General features: G+C 45.8%; 2 protein-coding genes across 2 annotated transcripts in view; one reads left to right on the forward strand and one right to left on the reverse strand.

The window, feature by feature from the left end:
* Nucleotides 1–5,390, forward strand: part of adamts6 (ADAM metallopeptidase with thrombospondin type 1 motif, 6) — a 57,582-nt gene extending 52,192 nt beyond the window's left edge. Inside the window, exons 21-24 of the mRNA XM_061077228.1 lie at nucleotides 86–290; nucleotides 375–551; nucleotides 3,509–3,668; nucleotides 5,281–5,390. Coding sequence (XP_060933211.1) covers nucleotides 86–290; nucleotides 375–551; nucleotides 3,509–3,668; nucleotides 5,281–5,390 — 652 coding nt within the window. The remainder of the gene's footprint in view (nucleotides 1–85; nucleotides 291–374; nucleotides 552–3,508; nucleotides 3,669–5,280) is intronic.
* An 8,810-nt stretch (nucleotides 5,391–14,200) lies between these two features.
* LOC133001358 (uncharacterized) lies at nucleotides 14,201–19,181 on the reverse strand. Its single transcript, XM_061070960.1, has 5 exons — nucleotides 18,935–19,181; nucleotides 16,440–18,637; nucleotides 16,194–16,254; nucleotides 14,321–15,619; nucleotides 14,201–14,228 (listed from the first exon to the last, which is right to left on the reverse strand). The coding sequence occupies exons 2-5, from the start codon at nucleotides 18,466–18,468 to the stop codon at nucleotides 14,201–14,203; spliced, it is 3,417 nt and encodes a 1,138-aa protein (XP_060926943.1). The 5' UTR covers nucleotides 18,469–18,637; nucleotides 18,935–19,181.
* Nucleotides 19,182–20,026: the final 845 nt, after the last annotated feature.

Consider the following 20,026-nt stretch of genomic DNA (forward strand, 5'->3'; position numbering starts at 1 on the left):
ACTCTGAAAAACTCGTCCGTTACAGTTTTACGACTGAGCTGTTATCTTTGGTTCGTCTGTTTGAAGTCATGTTCCCTTCCTTCAGGTGGTTTATTGGCGACTGGTCGGAGTGCGGGAAGACGTGCGATGGCGGGATAAGGACGAGGACAGTCCTGTGTATCAGGAAGATCGGGCCGGCCGAGGAGGAGACGCTGGAGGACACCCACTGTCTGACTCACAGGCCCATCGAGCAAGAGTCCTGCAACAACCAGTCCTGCCCTCCTAAGTGGGTCACGCTGGATTGGTCCGAGGTAAGACCACATTCTGAAACCCTTTGGCCTCATTGTGCTGTGTAGACCCTCTTCCTCTTCTTACACCTCTTCCTCTCTCTTTAGTGCACACCTAAATGTGGGCCCGGCTATAAGCACCGCATCGCCTTGTGCAAGAGCAGCGATTTGACAAAGACCTTCCCGCCCGCCCACTGCCCGAGCCACAACAAACCTCCAGTTCGAATCCGCTGCAGTTTGGGACGATGTCCTCCTCCTCGCTGGATCCCTGGGGAATGGGGACAGGTCGGACAGCAACCTCCTTCACGTCACAGAACAGATTTTAGTGATCTTCCCAAACAGCAGTACGCTGGTTAATCCTTTAAAGGGATAGCTTGAATGTTTAAAAGACACAGATATATTCCATGTGTCGGTCAATGGTTAATATAATTTACACCAGGGTGACACACAGAGGTTGGGGGGTTGTAAGCAGGCCTGTGACGTGTGTGTGTGTGCGTAGAGGCTGTGTTTGTGTGTTGGAGTCCAAGTGCTCCCATAGGCCTGGAGTGTGTGATCAGTGGCAGTAATATACTCCTGGCTGTTTGAAGTTTATCTCTGCCTCGGACCAGGCCTCTCTATCACTTCCAGGAACAGGATTTAGGGGAAGACCGAGGAGTAGCGTTCTCGGGTTCACCCTGACATGGCTTAGAGCGCTCAGCAAAAGCTGTTGAACTTTATAACACAGCTGACTCATGTTAGCAAGAGGACGCCAGCAAAACGTGCGTCAGGGAAAAGTTGTATCTACAAAAAGTATGGCTTGTTATTTTGCAGAATTTGTTAATAATTTAGTGTAAAAGTGGAATTTTTAAACAGTGTGCTCTGATGTTTAGAGGACGGTGGGGCGGATGACTAATACTCCGGCGGAGGAGATGTCATGGTGTCAGTGCTGTGTTGTTCAGGTTAGAGGTCAGGAGTCAGGCAGTCTGGGTCGCAGCACTCCCTTGGCTTCTCCTCATAACGGCCACATGTGCGTTCGCAAACATCAATAAGACACTTTTACAATTCAATCAGTGCCAATAACAGTCATAAACAAAGCCGAGCTGACTGATAACCTCAGCGTGGTCCATCAAAGACCGGGCTCCTCGCCACGCCGAGCCAACACTAACGCCTCGTAGAGCAACAGCTGGAGTCTGCTCTTACGCAGCACTTTCTCATGCACCGCAGAGGTGTGTGTGTATGTGTGTGTGTATGTGTGTGTGTGTGTGAAACCCTCTCCCCCTGTATCCACCTCTTCTTCTTCTCCTTCTTTTTGTTTTTGGCTGTAATTACAAGCTTCGCCCTCGCTGGACGGCCCTGAAGCATCAGAAAGAGGAGGTTGTTGCCAGTTACACAAAGCCTGGTCTCTCAGGCCAAAACCAGTTCAAATCCCACTTAAGTCACGCCATTGACGTACACCATCTGTCATGGCTGGCAGCGGGCCCTAATAAAGACTCTCTAATTGGGAAGGGATGACATGCGGGCTCACTGATCTGAGGCAGCCAGAGAGGATCAGCAAAGGTGACAGAAAGCCTGGTAGTTCTCTCGTCAGCGGGAGGCGGCGGGTTGTTGATGGTTGGGTTCACATCACACACTCCAACGTGGGCACACACATAGCGATGGCTGACAGGTGTGTTATTTCTCAGCGCTTCCAAAGTAGATTCATTATTAGGAGATCCACTTTATTTGAGACTTTTGTTCTGCCAAATGTGTGCTGGCACCTCCTGGAGTTGTTTTCATAGTCTGTCTTTGTTTCTTTTTTTTTTTATTCCATTGCAAAAGAGTTTAATGGCCACCCATATAATCAATCTCAAGTTTTTATGACGACTGGCACATGGATAGGAGTCAGACAAAAGGCATGCAGGTGCACATTTTGGATTAAGTACAACAACTTTCAGAAATGATTTTCTCTCTTAGTTGTGCTGTCAAGATGAGTCCATCAAACCGAGACTCCTCTGAGGGAATCCAGCCAACATGGACGATATGTTGAAGCAGCACTTGATAGAATATAGCAGCATGAAAAGAGGGGGGAAATATTTAGGGACGACAATTTAAAAACAAGCACAATAAAGTGTTAAATTAATCTAATCTAATAATTCCAGAAAACACTGTATGTGGAACACATGTCTCTAGAAGCGTTCACCTTGTCGGTTTGACACTTGACATGTGTTTTGTTAAGGCCACAACGAGGTGCAGAGTTGAATGAATGTGATTTGGACATGCAAGATATTAGAAAGAACAGATGATCAGTGCTCTGAAGCAGCAGCAGCTGGGACTCAGCAGTGACGTTGTCGATCACAACTCGCTCAGAGACAGAATCCAGTGATATTTGTCATTACAGTCATTGATGCATTACAAACTGGAACTGCTCATAGCTCATCTGCAAACTTTTATTGGTGCCAATTTGCCAAATATAGGGCAAAAGGGGGTTGGGGTATTTAAGTTGCAGCCTACAGCATAACTCATTAATTCCATAGCAACATTATACTTCCTGTTTACATTCACAAAGGCCACAAATTATGGGGTCTGTTGTTCCACACCATAGAGCATTATTACCCACCAGCAATAAACAAATAATCTAGTCGCTATCAAAAGACCTTGAAATGTTGACTGTCCATGCATCTGTTAAAAATTGTAACAAAGGATAATGAATAAATTATACATTAGAAAATAAGTACAATGGATAAGCGATATGGATACTGGATGGGTCGGTGGAGGAAAAACAAATAGAACCATTATGTTTGGGGATACCATAACGGGAATTCACATTAAAGACAAAACATATTACGAGAATAAAAAAAATGTTCGCTATGTGTGTTGGTAGAAGCTCCTCTCTCTCCAAGGAGAAACAAGTGGTAATTTTCTGTTCCACTCATGTCACACAGACATAAAAGGCTGTCTTTTTGTGCACAGAGAAAACTTGTAAGGAAGCTGTTGACCTGGTTACTATGGGTTGGATCACACAGCATTGACAGGCAGCCAGGGGACTAAGTAAAAAAGGCAAAGGGACTCTAGCTGTGTACTTGCTGATGATTGGTTGATTGTCGTGCAGTGTTTTGTGGTGGGATCCCTCAGACTGACTGAAAGTGTGTCTGGGTGCAGGCAGGCTCCGACTCTGCCCAGTTCTCACGCAGGAAAAGATGGTTCTCACTTACTTTGTTACATTCTGCTGATGAATTCTCTCCTGCATATGCAATGAGTCTTACTATGGTGTTTTTCTGTTGCAGTGTTCGGCGCAGTGCGGCCTGGGCCAGCAGATGAGGACAGTGCAGTGTCTGTCCTACACCGGGCAGCCATCGAATGATTGTGCAGAGTCACTGCGGCCCACCACCATGCAGCAGTGTGAGAGCAAGTGTGATGCCATTTCCCCCATTTCCAATGGCGACGGTAAGATTAAGTACTATGCTGCACTGTACTGCGCTGTACTGTACTGTACTGTAGTGCACTGTGCTGTACAGCAAGCACATGTGTGAGCCTGCCATCACATTCTAATAGCTCTGGCTCGACTTGTCTGTGTGACGAGCTGTCGGCTTTCAGTTTTCATCACAGCCAAGAAGAAAGTGTGTGGTCACCAAAGAGACGCAGGTCTCTGTTTAAACCTGCAGCTCCCTTCAAATGCGAAGGCAGATGGTTTATGTGAATACCCATTGTACAATATGTGCAGAGCCCCGACTGGAAAGGTTATAAACTGTCTCTATCTTCATCTTCACTGTTCTACTATGACCTAAACACACTTGGATGACACACTCTTCTACACTTTGCCAGCTACATTAATCTTTCCAGTGAGGTTGGCTCCTGGTCAAAGCGAAACAGCTCAACCCTCCATATACACTTACACATGATGGATGGCTATTCAGATGCATAGAGAAGGCCCTTTCGATTAGGCTGAATGGAAAACGTGAGCAGCGTTTACAGGCTGGCTAATGGGATTAGCTGTAGGCTAATTGTTCCTTTACGGACAGCAGTGAGGCAATGTCTCGTTTCATTTGGCTCTGTGGAGGCAGGGGCCAAAGCCTAATAAGGGAAGACACTCTGATCGTGATAAGGCATTTAGAGCACTGCCTGTCCGGCATCCAGCGAGCAGTTTGTGTGTGTATTTGAGTTTGCATGGTGGGGATGGCAGAAAGCCCAGTTTTTGAACGAGGCCAGGATCTGTCTCAGCTTCAGACTCCGCGTCCAAGTATAGTTTTATTATGTTAAGGCCTGAGGGAGATGCACCAGCACTGATGTAGCAGGTTAGACCAAGTTTGTGCCTCTCGTGTATTACCTTGAGCACCTGATTCTCTGTTGTACAGTGAGGTTTTATTTAAAAATAAAAAGTTAGCCTACAAAGAAACATGAGTTAATAATGGATCTGCTGGACTTTTAATGCAGCGTCCTCTAAAAACAGGTCTTGGCAGCTGTTGCCAGTATTAGGATGTCAGGAGACATTACAAACCTATGAACTACGTGTTTGTTTGGACATTTTTGGTCTTTAAATGGTGTTTTGTGGAGTTTCAGTCAGCAACGTCAGACCTGCAGCAAACTGGCTAGCAGAAACCCTTAAAGTTAGGTGCATAAATTAATCATTTTTATTTAACCAACCTTTCCAGGCCATGTTTATTTAATCAATTATGTCATGAGGAATCATCACCATGTAAACTTTTGCTATAAAATACTGAAACATTTTAATTTATTGTTAACTAATAAGTCATATTCAGCCATATCATCCTCTGCCTTTTTGTTTCTTTTGTGGTGTTTTTAACATGCGTTCGTTTCTAGAAATACCTCCAGAGCACCAGATCTTCCGAGCTGTGCCAACGCAAGATCAGCGTCATCTAGTTCAAATTAGAGGGTTCATCCATTTGCAACAGTCACATGCAAAACAACACAACAAAACACAACCGGACAGAGATACATGTGCAATGACATAGGAGGCACACCTGGGGCTAGAAGCAGTTCACCTCTTAAAATCTTAAAAACATTAAATTAACCCACTTCTCATTTACTTTCTCCCCAGAATGCAAAGATGTAAACAAAGTGGCCTACTGCCCGCTGGTGCTGAAGTTCAAGTTCTGCAGCCGAGCGTACTTCAGACAGATGTGCTGCAAGACCTGCCAGGGACACTGACCCCCGGAGCACAAGAACGAGGCGTAGACGGAGAGAAAGGCAGGAACAAAGGTGGAGGGAGGCGGACACAGCACTGAAAGGGAGAGGAGAAGAAAACAGGGCAGACTGGAAAATAAAACTCTGGACCAGTGGAAGATGGACAAAGAGGAGCTGCTGGTGAACGAGGTGGAGAGAAGTAAAGGACATCCCTGTCTACCACACCTGACCCTCCTGCCCTCCATCATGGTGGAATCCAAACCACTGCTCAGCTCATAACGCTGACACAAACTTTTTTTTTTTTTCACTTCTGTGAAGTGGAATTTAGAAGATTATTTGTTGGTGATGTTATTTTTATTATAATAATAATTATTGATATCATTGTTAGTCTTCCTCCGTGTTTGTTGTTTCTATGAATCCAAAGTGCTGGACACCTCGCTCACACAGGATGTTCCCCGGACACGGAACGACCGGGGGGGGGGAGGACCCCTCAACAGAAGAGGGGGACGGGAGTTGAAAGTGTCAGACTCGTGTCTTTGGGACGACTGTGATGGTGCTATTGGCAGGCAGACTTTTGGCTTCGGTGCACTTTTTCGTGTAAATACTATTATTTACAATTTACCGCTCAAATACGACAGAGAAACCCCATCGGTGTACTGTATATTTATTGTACAATTCCAAACAGAGCTGAGATATTGTCCTCTGATCATGTTTTTGTCAGATAGTAGCCTACTGTCATGGAAGGGAATGTAATGTGATTGAGTTTCAATGTCTCTGTGCTGGAATAAGATATATTACATACTGTAAGATATGTTAAACCCTTATATAGTGTAAGGATTTGTATATTATATATAATGTTTATCCTGGACCAGAAAATACCAAGTGGTTATAGGTGAGCTTTTATTCCATCTTATTATTTCCCCGGTCGGGTGCCTTAGTTACTCAAATTAAAGTTCACCCAGTGTCAGTCCACAGTAGTATGAAGATATTGTCAGACGGTGCCTGGGCCGCATGAAACACTGTTACCAAACTGGCCTTTACTAAACATCCCATTGAGGAGCTTTCAGTTCACTATTGAAGGATTCATTTTGAAGGAGCACATGCTATGAAGCAGCTTGTTTGCTGGGATCACAGTGCAGTCACTATTTCCTATATATCTTCAGGCTGGAGGGTTTTTGGATCAGATGTTTGTTTGGTCATGTGATCGTCACGGTTTCAGCACTGATAAGAGTGAAAGGGATAGTTTGGAAAATGTGCTTTTTTGCCCTCTTGCCCTGAGTTGGAGGTGAAGATCAATACCACTCTCATGTCTGTGCACTAAAAGTGAAGCTGTAGTCGCTAGCCTGGCTCGGCCTTAAGGTTAAGAAATATCCCTTTTGTGGAATGTAGCCTGAAAAGGAAGGAAGCGCAAGTTCAAGCAAATTTAACGCAAAACTCTCCGAGACCAGCACCATGTATAAGTTTATTATATATACATTTTATTAACAGCTCAACAGTCAACAATGCGTTATCACATTATATGCTTTTATATGGTCAGCAACAAGGCAGTAACATCCTGTTGGTGACTTCCATCATTCAGTTCACTGAGGTTCATTTGCTTGTTCAGTGTGCTGGCCCCTCACATATGAATCGGAGGAAAATTATTTAATTATATATCTCCAAAAGACTCTTTTTAAACCAAACAGATCTAATTTTGAAATTAACAAAAGACATTTCAGGGGATTTAAAAAAAATTTAGCTACCGTTTCACAAGGCCCCAGTGCGTCATGTGATGAACGCAGCAGCCCATGTGGCTGTTACACCAAACATAACTTACATCCCAGCTCAAATGTACAATGTCCAGTACAGTTGTAAATTAGAACTTCAGACTTCTTTGTATCTTAATGTGCTGCCGGGCTCGATGTTTCCAGTCTTCCAGCTAAAGTCGCTGCTGCTTTACATTCAGGGTACACACATGAGAGTGGTAATGGTCTTCTCATCTAAGTCTGCAAAAAAGTAAATAAGCTGACTATTCCTTTAAAAAAGGGGCCAGTGCTAAATATACTCACCCATCAGATTAATTGCGGCGATGTTGCCAGACCACGTATCCAGGCTGCAGACACCCGCTCCAGATAAAGTTACCTCCTCATCGTCTTTCCCTTTTCTCTCAGCATCGGCAAAAAGACAAAAACAGCCAACTCAGTGGTGCTTTCACCCCCCCCCTCCCCCTCCCATCCTTTTTTTACTTTTTTTTTTTATTCCATGGAGTACTGTGTTTACCTCTTCTTTTCCTCCTGCTCTGCTCTAAAGGGTTACGGCCTTCCCAGGCTTCTGGTGCTATCAAGTAGGTGCTTCCATTCAACCCTCTCCAGTGTGCTTAAAAGTGAGGCTGGATCCAAACAATATGAAATAATATCCTATCAATATCTCTGTTGGTAAATGCTGGTCATGTTATTGTTTTGTTTGTATCTGTTTATACCTCACACTGGGAATTTTTCATTGTTAACCGCGTATTGTTGTTTGTGCTACCAGCAAAATGGACACTCAGCCCAGTTGTAACCGAACCCTTTACCCAGGTGACATTTCTGCTGGTGCAGGGGTTATGAAAGGGAACAACCTATGAGACGTCTCCATCACACACTTGTCGTGGGGGTACAGTGCGTGTCTGAGAAATCTGAGAGACAATGTAGGAGTGGGCCAGGATCTCATCGAAGCTGTTAACAACTTATTTCTAATTTTTTTGCTGCTGCTACTTTTTTGTGGCCACTTTCAGTATGACGACGTCAGGCAGATTTCAGTGGTTGCCGAGCCTCGAGTGAGGCAGGTGTGAAAGGACAGTGGATGCTGAGAGGCATTTTGAAATCGCTTGGACTAACTCATCTACTGGCTGTGGGATATGGAGCCTCCAGAACAAGAGAAGTGAAATCAATCAAACTGGTACTCATTGCTGTGAACTTGGATGTTTGAATGTCACATTGCTATTACCTGTACCTAAATTGCAACAGAAATGAAAAGCATCATGTGATTAGTTGCGTATATTTTATATTCGGTATTAATGTTGGTACACTGTTACTAATTTTTTTTTCAAATGTAAATTATATGCTAATTTATTGCGTTGTCTCACTTGTACATTTATTTCACTGCATGCAAACTGAAACTTAGCATAGTGAACAAAATGCAGTGATACAGCCCTTCACCAACATTTTTTTTTTTTTAAGTAGATACAATAAAAAGAGCAGCTTTTAAAGAGACGGCGTTAGTGGATTCATTCATTTCCCTGCTTGTCCAAACACACCAAAACATGTCTGTGCAACTTTTCTGATGATGTACACCGTGATTTCTGTGAGAGGAAAAAGCCCAACAGGCTCTGAGGATCAAATGAGAAGTGTTGGTGCCAGGGTAGATGCTCGGTTCTCACAGGCTTTAAGAGATATATACCCTTGTCCTTTCACTCAACTCTTGGAAAGCACCCACAGCATGAGAGCAGCTAGTGGCATCACACCAGGATACCCGTTACCACCGCTGAAGAAACCCTTTCATTCGCTGCCTTAGTTTAGGGTGACCGAATTGGAGAAGTCTCTAAAAGCCTTTCTTCATCTCCAACACACCGGCTGCATCAACAGCTGAGATTCAAACACGACAAGACGTCAGCGGCCAGAAACACCTTTCCGAACTGTCCCTGCTTTGTTGCCATAGAGCTGGATATGGCGCTCTCCTTCCTCTCATCCCGGCCTCAAGTGTCTGGATTCACTCTTAGGGAGCTGTGAGGTTTCCACTCTCCTTGGTAATTAATTCCAAATAAACAGTAACTAGCCCACTTGGCTGGGAAACCCTGCCGTCTCCTTCTAATCCACAGTGTCCAATTACAGAGGGAGACAGATGGCCTGTTTGGTCTAATGTAACCAGTTTAGAATACCTGTATGTCTGGCCCGGCTTCTGTCTCCCGCGCTGGCCCGTCTGCAGGGGTCTGTGATTACATTAGCCCTAACCTGCAGAGCTGAGGGCGACAAGGAGAGGGGGAAAAGTAAGGTGATGGAGTTCAGGCCGAGGGATCCCGTATCTGCAGATGGACCGACAGCCCTTATGTAGCCGCCTCACATGAAACATTTGCCCACTCGCCGATGATAGCTCATTGTAGATTAAACACACAAACAATAGGTTTTTCTTGAGAAACTTAACACCGTCAGAGGGTTACTGTGTTCACACATTTGGCCATGAGACCTCCAGATTATAAGGCAATTAAAGGAAAAGAGCTCAAAACAACACATCCCAGCTTTAAGGGTATTTATCTTAATTTCTGTATCGCTGCCAGTCTTAGAATCTGGTCACACCAGAAAAGGCCAGGTTCTACGAGGGAACAAAAGCTCAGTTGACATTTGAATAATATCATTAAATGGAGAGAGCATTGCAGGCCGGGACTTTAACCCTCAACCGTTGAGGTTTTCCAGCGATGGTTAGAACCGCCCCAGTGCAGCTGCACGGACCAGGCTGCACATATTCAATCACTGTTTCATTGCATTGCAATTTTCCTGCAAAAACAATGCAATGCTCATGGGAATTTTGGGTCAAATGACAATTAAGATGATGCATTCATCACCTCTGGCTGCAGCAACTGGCGCTGTGCTCGTGTGATGTGTATTTCCATGTTATGATCCAGATAAAAGCAGCTGCAGATGGATGTAAATTTGGCAATGATTGGTTGTGTCCACGCTGCTGAGCCCTGACTAATATCAGATATAACTTAAGTCATTTCATTCTGGAACTGTGCCAATGTTGCTCACAGAAATTCATCTGGTGGCATATCTGGTTACAAACTCTTGGTGATATAGTGCCTACACTCATTGGTGGAGTTGTTAAACGGGGCAACTAACTGCTAAATTGGGTTATTTGAGCTACAGCTAGTCAGTCACAATATTTCCAGAGAATCTTTCCTCTTTCTTTATTGTCCCCAGGTAATCTGTTCGAGAGGGGAAATAAAGCTGTCCGGACTAACCAGCTTCCGCATCATGTGTCGGGCCATCTGTAGGTTTCTGAGATTATATTAGTCCTAATCTGCAGAGACAAAGAACTTCAGGCTGAAGGATTTCATAGATTACTTCACAAACACTGAGGTGGCTTCACATGAAACATTTGCACAAAAGAACGGTCGGAGTGAACTCATTAGGTAAGCTTGGTTACTATTGGGACAGTGTGGTTACTCATCATGTTGATGATGTTGTGGAGCAGTTTTTCCTCCAACAGAAGAAGGTCTGTTAGTGTGATTGAATAGATTCCTCAGTTTTGGACTCTCTGGTTCTCCGAGGTCATCATGACTCTTGGTCAGCCGTTTCAAATTTGAAAACTCACCCATTTTGAAATGGAAATGTTGTTCCGAGTTATTTTTCCCGGCCAGAGATTCAACAGAATGGTGGTGATTTATTGGAAATCCATTGGAATTGAAACAGGCAAAAGAAAATAGTTGCTGAGAGCAGCCCTGCAGACTACACTACACAGTGAGGCACTGCCAGCACAACTGTTTACAACAAAATGAAGAAAATGTGACAGAACAGTTAGACTCTCTGATTCCTGAATGTTGACCTGTCGACGAGATAATATTTGTCTCCCTGACATGCACCATGTGTACGCGAACAAATAAGTGACAAGGTGATTTCCCAGTACATTGGGCCACTGAGCCTTGGAGCTCACATGCTGCTTATGATAAGAGGTGTGCAGAGGATGGGGAACAGATTTCTCCTTGTCTGCAAGATTCTGCACTTCAAATGGAAACTACTGGCTGTGAGCTTGTTAGTAGTTAAATACCTGTTCTATGCATGATAGAACACACTATTTGCAAGTTGCTACTAACAATCATTGTGATGCTTGAAAAGGCTGATGTAATGTAGTCAATGGCCAAAAAATTGCTTTACAATGTCTCTTCATCTGCCTTCACCTGCCTCCACTTTTAGAGTTGGAGACCCCAGACACCCGTGGCATTACCCTTGGCTGTGGTCCCGGGGACATACCACAGCTCTAAACTTAAAGCCAGTGCCTGGGTGTGCATTTATTCTCTGGCTGGGAGGTGTGAGGATTAGCGATGAACAACATAACTCAGGGCTCTCTATGGGCTTATCGCTCCTAATCAAAGCTGCCGTGGTACTGCGGTGTCATCGATGAGTGCTTGAAGTGTTTTGGACGCTCTTCAATTTGAACACAGTGCAGCAGGACAAACAGCTCCAGATGGTGTGGCTGGAGACAGTGCATGCACGGACTTGGGGGGGTCTGACAGGCAGGAATGCTGGCCTGGGGATGGGAAGGTCAAGGCTCCAGCACCTGCTATCTACTTGGCTTCGGCCTGTTAAGCCCCACTGCCTTTTCCCACAGCTGACACCCAGACCGGACTGCTGTGGATAAGATCAAAGCCCACAAGGGTGCTGGCTGCAGAGGAGAGGGCAAGAGCTGTCCCACCACACACACCGGGAGGATGTGTTTTTTCCTTCACACCTTCAAAGATGTGATGAGAAATGCTTGAGCTGTGCATCATGGCCTGGTTCAAAGATGTTTTTCCTCCAGCGTCGAGAGCTCCACCGTGAACAGGATTGCGCAAACAGATGCCGTACCAAAACATACCTTATGCATGGTTTCTTGATGGGTTTTTCCAAGTGTCACTGGCAAACAAGGTGGTGCAGCTATTGGCCAGTTTGTCTCCAAAGGGAAAGTTTTCGTGTAACTGCTCCTCATCTGGTAAATAAAACCTACAAAGATTTACAAGTGTGGCATTGTTACGTGGTATCCATCAAACTTGACACCTGGTAAATAGTTGTTAGAGGTTGGTAAAAACCCGAAATGGTAAATGATTTGTACTTTAGCGAAAAATACAAAGTGCTAATCAGAAGAAATGCTGCTGGACTAGGAATGATTCGCAAAAATGGGAATTGTTTTCGCTGGCTTTTCATTTCCACTCGCCTGCCACTTGTCACCAACCAACATTAAATTGTTGGTTTCAGAAAAATGATCGGATGCAAAGCTATCTTGACTTTGACACCAGATCGAGTGTTAGCAAGGGAAGGGTCATACCGAGCCATTGACCCTTCAGGACCCGAGTGTGTTGTTGTTCAACAGGAAGCTGGGTCACCTTTAAGCGACGTCGCTTTGTTTCTGTGCCGTCCTCTGCCAGATGGAAAGGCAGCAGGTAAGTGGATTAAGTGTATAACAAATCAATAGCCAATCACTTAGGCCAATGGAGAAAAGCCAAGAGCTTTTGCTTGGTTGTATAAGTCTGGATAATATTGTGTGTGTGTGTGTGTGTGTGTGTCATCATTTGGGTAGATGCTGAACAGCCTATTCTTTGCACAGCATACTTAAGGACATCCTCTCTCTCAAGAGCATTATGAAATCCATCAAGAATGAATTACGCCGTGATTTAGCCTCCTCTGCTCCAACTGCCTTCAACTAATAAATGAGAGCAGGCTAATGAGGACAAATGATAATGGGGCTGTAGTCAGAGCACAGAAAGCTACACGGCTCTGTTCAGTTCCATGGAAATGTCACTTCTGTCACTGTGTCATAGCCCACATGTCCTTCACTCTCGCCGTACGGAGGACATCTAGTAGATCCCATTTAGGAATCGACGGCGACCTTGATGGTCCACTGTGATGTTGACCCTATTTGATATATATTCTGTAAGAAGCTTGTAACTGTTCTTATGGTCTGACATAACAAACTGTTTAATTAAGGAATTAGTCATCCTGTTTTATTGTGTGTTTATTAAATAGTGCTACGCCTCTGCTCTCTTTTTACAGTAAAAAAAGGACTATGAAGGCAAAAGGATCTGCCTGTAGGTAATATCATTGTTACGGCTCCAGGATGTTAGCTTGCTACGTCTAGGGGGGGAGTAGGGGAACCATAACACATGTTACTGTTAGGCTGACTCGGAGAACAACAAAACAGGGCACAACAGCAAACTGGATCAGTAAGTGTGTTTTATTTAGCCAGCGATCCGCCAAGGGGAATAGGGAACTATAAGCGGAGCCAAAGCAAAGAAAACAAGATAAAGTGACAACTAACTAGTGCACACATACAACCTAGCTAATACATACAGAGGGTGGCCCCGCTCCTAACCTGATGTGATAACAGAGTATGGTCTACGTGAGGGCAGTGTAAACCCAAGGGTGTCTTACCTATTCACCTAAACCCCGGTGGCATCTCACAAACAAAAAGCAACAGCTCCACACAGCCCACACACAGGCAGACAATGGCCTCTCTCAATGGAGACAAAACAGGTGCAAGTTATCAAGGCCTGACGACACTAATTGGCCAACAGACAGCTCCCAGATTGGACAGGGGGTTGGACGATGGTGGAGGAACAGCCAATGGTGTGAGACCTGCAGAGAATGAGAGGGGAGACACAGGAAAACAACCACACACGTAACACCCCCACCCATAAGAGCAAACATCACACACGAGAAAGGGCATCCGCACACATATTCTCGGAGCCCTTCTTGTGACGAATCACCAGGTTGTACCCCTGCACAATCAGCGCCCACCGCATGAGGCGCTGGTTCTGATTATACATCCGGTGGAGAAAAACCAGCGGATTGTGATCCGTGTAGACCACAATTGGCCTAGAACTCGATCCCAAATAAACTTCAAAAAACTGGAGTGCCATCAGCAAAGCCAGAGCTTCCTGCTCAATAGTAGAGTACCGTGTCTGGCACTCATTGAACTTCCGTGAGAAGTAGCAGACCGGATGGTCCAGCCCGTTGGAATCCTCCTGGATAAGAACGGCACCGGCACCTACATTGCATGCGTCTACCTCCATCTTGAATGGCTTCTCAAAGTCAGGAGCCACCAGAACAGGGGTACTACATAGCAGAGTCTTAACAGAAACGAAAGCGTGTTGGCAATCTGGAGACCACGCAAACGGGACCAAGGGGCTCAGCAGACTAGTCAGAGGGGCGACAACAGAGGAAAAATTCCTACAGAACCCACGATAATACCCAGCCATACCCAAGAAGCGGCGCAGCTCACGCCGGGTGATGGGCACTGGGAAGGCAGTGATAGCAGTCACCTTAGCCTCCACGGGGCGCACCTCACCACCCCCAACCTGTTTACCAAGGTAAGTAACGGTAGCCCTACCAAACTCACATTTTGCCAAATTCAGCGTCAAGGAAGCCCTCGCCAAACGCTGGAACACTGTTGTCAAGGTATCTACATGAGCAGCCCAATCAGACGAATACACAACTACATCATCGAGGTAAGCAGCACAGTGTGGGACGTCAGCTAAAACAATATTCACTAAGCGCTGGAAAGTGGCAGGTGCATTCCGCATCCCAAACGCCATCACTGAGTACTGCTGAAACTTGTCTGGAGTGACAAATGCGGAGATCTCCGAAGCACGAGCAGTAAGTGGGACTTGCCAATATCCCTTTAACAGATCCAGCTTTGTCACATACCGGGCAGACCCAATGGTGTCCACACAATCATCAATACGCGGCAACGGGTACGAGTCAGGAACCGTGACTGCGTTCACCTTCCTATAATCCGTACAGAAACGGAACGTGCCATCAGGCTTGGGTACCAAGAGGCATGGTGAACTCCAAGGACTAGAGCTCGAAGACGCCAGACTATTCTCTACTAAATAAGACACCTCCTGCGACATGATCAACCTTTTCGTAGCGTTAATGCGGTATGGATGCTGCTTGATAGGTGCTGCACCTCCCACATCTATATCATGCTTCAAAACGTTGGTCAGGGAAGGAACATCACCGAACAGACAAGGGAACCCACGTATTAGGGCTACCATGTCAGCCCTACGTTCCTCATCCAGATAGGCCAGATGCGAGTCCAGAGATGACAGCATCCGAGAGTTCAACAACCGAGGGGTCTGCTGAGGAGCACTCCGCAACTCCAATCCATCCTCGTCACCCTCAGGAACCTGGTAGGAGCCTGGAACCAATACAGCTGGAACGGCAGACTTGACTGTGGGACCCGTAGACCCTTCTACGGAGTCCTCAGGAGGAGTAACTTTTGCATGATACAACTTAAGCATGTTAACATGGCAAACTCTTGTCTTGCGCCTCCGATCTGGGGTCTGTATCACATAATCTGTGTCACTCAACTTCCGTCCCACACAATAAGGACCGGAGAAACGGGCAGAGAGGGAGGATCCGGGAATGGGAAGCAGAACTAGAACCTGGTCACCCGTCTGCAGTGAACGTGGGACAGCCTTCTCATCAAAGTGACGCTTCATCCGCTTCTGTGAGGCGGACAGAGCTTCCCTAGCGAGGGCACAGGCACTGTGCAACCGTTCACGGAACCGGCTCACATAAGTGAACACATTTTGAGAAGAAGCACTACCCGAGATAAGCTGGTCTTTCAGAACTCTGAGAGGGCCGCGTACCGTATGTCCAAAAACAAGGTCAGCCGGACTAAACCCTAAGGACTCCTGAACGATCTCACGAACCGCAAACAAGGCAAAAGGAACACCCTCATCCCAGTCTCTCCCGGTCTCGAGACAGTACTTTCGCAGTATGGATTTAAGCGTTTGGTGCCAACGTTCGAGAGCACCCTGAGACTCAGGGTGGTAGGCACTGGAAACTCTGTGTGTAATAGACAAAGATGTCAGCACCTGCTCAAAAAGGTTAGAAAGGAAATTACTTCCTTGATCAGTTTGCACCACTTTCGGGAGCCCAAACGTCGAGAAAAACTTAACCAAAGCCTTGACCACTGCCTGAGCAGTGATTTTCCGAAGGGGAATAGCCTCAGGATACCGTGTAGCAACACACATAATCGTCAATAAAAACTGGTTACCAGTCTTAGACTTAGGCAATGGGCCAACACAATCAACTAACACGTGCTCAAAAGGTTCACCTAACGCGGGTATCGGACAGAGAGGAGCGGGTGGAATAACCTGGTTTGGTTTTCCTGTGACCTGACAGGTATGACAAGTACGACAGAATGCAGCTACATCACGTTTCAGTCCAGGCCAAAAGAAGTGCCTTAGAATCCTGTCATAGGTTTTCGTGATACCTAAATGACCAGACCATACGTGACTATGAGCAAGTGATAGAATATCCTGTCGATATGCAACAGGCACTACAATCTGATAGATCACACTCCAGGCACGTTCTGAATCAAGAGATGAAGTCCACTTACGCATGAGAAGAGCATTATCTAGGAAGTAACCCACCTTACCGTCGATATCCCCACCCGGAGTAACAGCCTTCCCATAACACTGCTCCAGTGTAGAATCTATCTTTTGCATAGCAACCAGCTTATCACGAGTTATCGGTAGAGGCAATGGGTCGAGACTAAGGCCAGCACTCTCAACGGCACTGTTCTTATCAGGCTGTGGAGGGGGCACAGAGGTAGAACCAGTAACCTCATTTACGTCCCCCACTGGGACAAGAAAGGAGTCAGACAGGTCAACCACATTACTCAATGGTCGGGACTGCGCCCGTGTAACAGCCCCCACCGGAAAAATCCCAGGGAATCTCTCGGCTAACTCATCCTCAGCGTTAGCTTCGGGACAGTCCAATACCTCCAACATAGGCAGCACTCTGCCTCCAGCAATATCATTGCCCATGATAAACTGAACGCCTTTTACCGGCAGGTTATGACATACCCCGACTTTGAAAATTCCACTGACTAAATCACATTTTAAATGTATCAGGTGCAAGGGGACTGGCACAAATCCCATCTCTATGCCCTGAACCAAAACACTGGAACCACAGAATGAATCACCTGACAATGGCACTGCATCAGAGAGGATAAACGACTGGGCCGCCCCAGTGTCACGGAGAATCTGAACCTTTTGCTGTTCCTTTGGATCACCGGTCAGTGACACAAGACCACTCAAAATGAATGGTTTGTAGCTGGGGTCAGGAAGGTCAGAAATGCACACATTCGGCATAACTGCCACAGAGCGAGAAACTGTACTTATCAACCCAACCCCCTTTTGTTGTTGAACGGGCGGTGGATGATTTCTCATACGAAGCTGACAGTCAGCAATTAAATGGCCAAATTCATGACAATAATAACACTCCCGTTCCTCCCTAGAACGTAAAGGTAGCGAAACTGACCTGCGAAACTGAGTGGTTGGAGAGGTAGAGAACGAATGAGCGGGCTTGTGGGTGAGTACAAACTCGTCCGCTAATACAGCTGCCTGGGACATTGACACCACTTTTTGCTCATTCAAGTATGTTACTATACGTTCTGATACACTATTCTTGAATTCCTCCAGCAGGACTAATTCTCGAAGAGAGGAAAAATCTGTAGTTTTAGTGGCGGTGCACCACCGATCAAACAAGGTGGCCTTCTCTCGAGCAAACTCCATGAAAGTACGATCAGGAGACTTTTTGCAACTCCTAAATTTTTGTCTATATGCCTCAGGTACTAACTCATACGCACGAAGAACAGTGGTTTTAACAATTTCGTAATCTAGACTGTCCGCCAACGAAATGGACGCCAACACCTCCTGAGCTTTACCAGTTAGTTTACACTGAAGCAAGAGGGGCCACACCTCTTTAGGCCACTGCATAGAAACTGCGATGCGTTCAAACACACCAAAATAAGAATCGATTTCCGATTCCCGGAACTGCGGAACCAACGCCATTTGTTTAGTCACATCCAATGTGCAAAATGAGCTAGCTAGTGGAGAAGAGAGGGTGGTTTGGGGTGAACGTGCTGCACTTGCAGCCTCCAATTCCAACCTCCGTAGTTTCACCTCCTTCTCTGCCTCAATCCGTCGGATCTCCAGATGGTGCTCACGCTCAGCTTGCCTCTCTCCACGCTCAGCCTCCATTTGCAAGCGGGCCAACCTTACTTTCAGACGGGCGTCCTGAGACGACATTAATAAAGTAGGTGACAACGGATTAAAGCGTGGTAAGGTAGCGGGTGGCTTAGCCTCTGCCCCAGCCTGCATGTCCTCCCTATCATCACTACAAGGAGAAGCCGCATTCACACCAAGCACCTCCTTGCCCACCAGCATATCCACGACACACTCCTTAAGTCTCGCTTTGAGCAGGGTCCCCTGAACTGGAAACTCAAAATGAGCCGCTATGGCATATAAATCAGCCTTCCGGCATCTGTCAATTCGATCCATAGACGGATCAGCCAAAAAGACACCCAAATCAAAAGCCTCCATAACGAGCCCTACAAAAACAACTACTGCCTATCTTATACACACAAACCAGCTACACTATGTGCACACCTGCATCGAACACCTCTAAGCCAGCCCGACGTGGAGTCCTACAATGAGGATCCCGGACGAGCCCCCAAATATGTTACGGCTCCAGGATGTTAGCTTGCTACGTCTAGGGGGGGAGTAGGGGAACCATAACACATGTTACTGTTAGGCTGACTCGGAGAACAACAAAACAGGGCACAACAGCAAACTGGATCAGTAAGTGTGTTTTATTTAGCCAGCGATCCGCCAAGGGGAATAGGGAACTATAAGCGGAGCCAAAGCAAAGAAAACAAGATAAAGTGACAACTAACTAGTGCACACATACAACCTAGCTAATACATACAGAGGGTGGCCCCGCTCCTAACCTGATGTGATAACAGAGTATGGTCTACGTGAGGGCAGTGTAAACCCAAGGGTGTCTTACCTATTCACCTAAACCCCGGTGGCATCTCACAAACAAAAAGCAACAGCTCCACACAGCCCACACACAGGCAGACAATGGCCTCTCTCAATGGAGACAAAACAGGTGCAAGTTATCAAGGCCTGACGACACTAATTGGCCAACAGACAGCTCCCAGATTGGACAGGGGGTTGGACGATGGTGGAGGAACAGCCAATGGTGTGAGACCTGCAGAGAATGAGAGGGGAGACACAGGAAAACAACCACACACGTAACAATCATAAATTGACATTTGTAGGGACAACAAATATGATTGCGGGTGCCTTATCAAGACTGTGCATGCATATTGAAAATACCATAAAAATTGCCCTCGCTCTGCGTCATGGTTACTGAAATCCCAAAACAACTTCATATAATTCATTTATTTTCCTCCAGAAATATGGGCTTGAAAGACAGAACCACCACATATCACCAGCTCATAAAACGGCTATGGCTTATGGGTTCCATTTCACTATCTATCTGGAAGATGCAGAGAAACATATGAATATATATTATATATATATATATATATTTGTATACCTTCTTAGACAGTTCATCAAGAAAAGGAAAGTAAATGTGCATTTGACATGACGCAAGGCAAAGACAATAAGCTAAAGGGAGGCATAGGAGATAGAGTCAAGAAGTGACATATTCATTCCGCAGCAGAGATCATGTGATCATGTTTAAAGCCTTGAGACACCTTCAGCGATTCTTATTGTTACATTTCGCTTGACTACCTAAGTTATTTATTGTCATTACATTCCGTGTTTCCTATTTTATTTTGGTAACCTATTGACTCTGTGTCTTCCCCTCGTGCAGTCGCTAGAACGTTGTCAACTCGGTTCCTACTTCCTACTTCCAGAAATCATGTTCCTACTGTTCCTTTTGTGTACCGGACATTTTTCTTGCCTCTGATCATACCTATCTTCGTTGGTGTCTTCAATGTGTGTGACACCGCTTTTTAACGCAGTTATTTGTTTTCTTTTTTTTTTCATTTTTTGCGTCCGTCGCGTGTTGGGAGTGTCATCGACCCCCCCACCCCCTATCCCAAATTGGCTTTTTCTTCAACAGACAAAC

This window comes from Limanda limanda, chromosome 1, assembly GCF_963576545.1.
Source record: "Limanda limanda chromosome 1, fLimLim1.1, whole genome shotgun sequence".
NCBI classification, from domain to species: domain Eukaryota; kingdom Metazoa; phylum Chordata; class Actinopteri; order Pleuronectiformes; family Pleuronectidae; genus Limanda; species Limanda limanda.

Excerpts from the sequence above, each read along its gene's own strand:
- LOC133001358 (XM_061070960.1), bottom strand. The coding sequence starts at position 18,468 with ATGGAGGCTTTTGATTTGGGTGTCTTTTTGGCTGATCCGTCTATGGAT. Across the intron at positions 16,255-16,439 it reads TGATTCAGAACGTGCCTGGA|GTCACAGGAAAACCAAACCA; the intron begins GTGTGATCTATC and ends CATACCTGTCAG. Across the intron at positions 14,229-14,320 it reads CGCTTCTTGGGTATGGCTGG|ATTGCCAACACGCTTTCGTT; the intron begins GTATTATCGTGG and ends CGTGGTCTCCAG.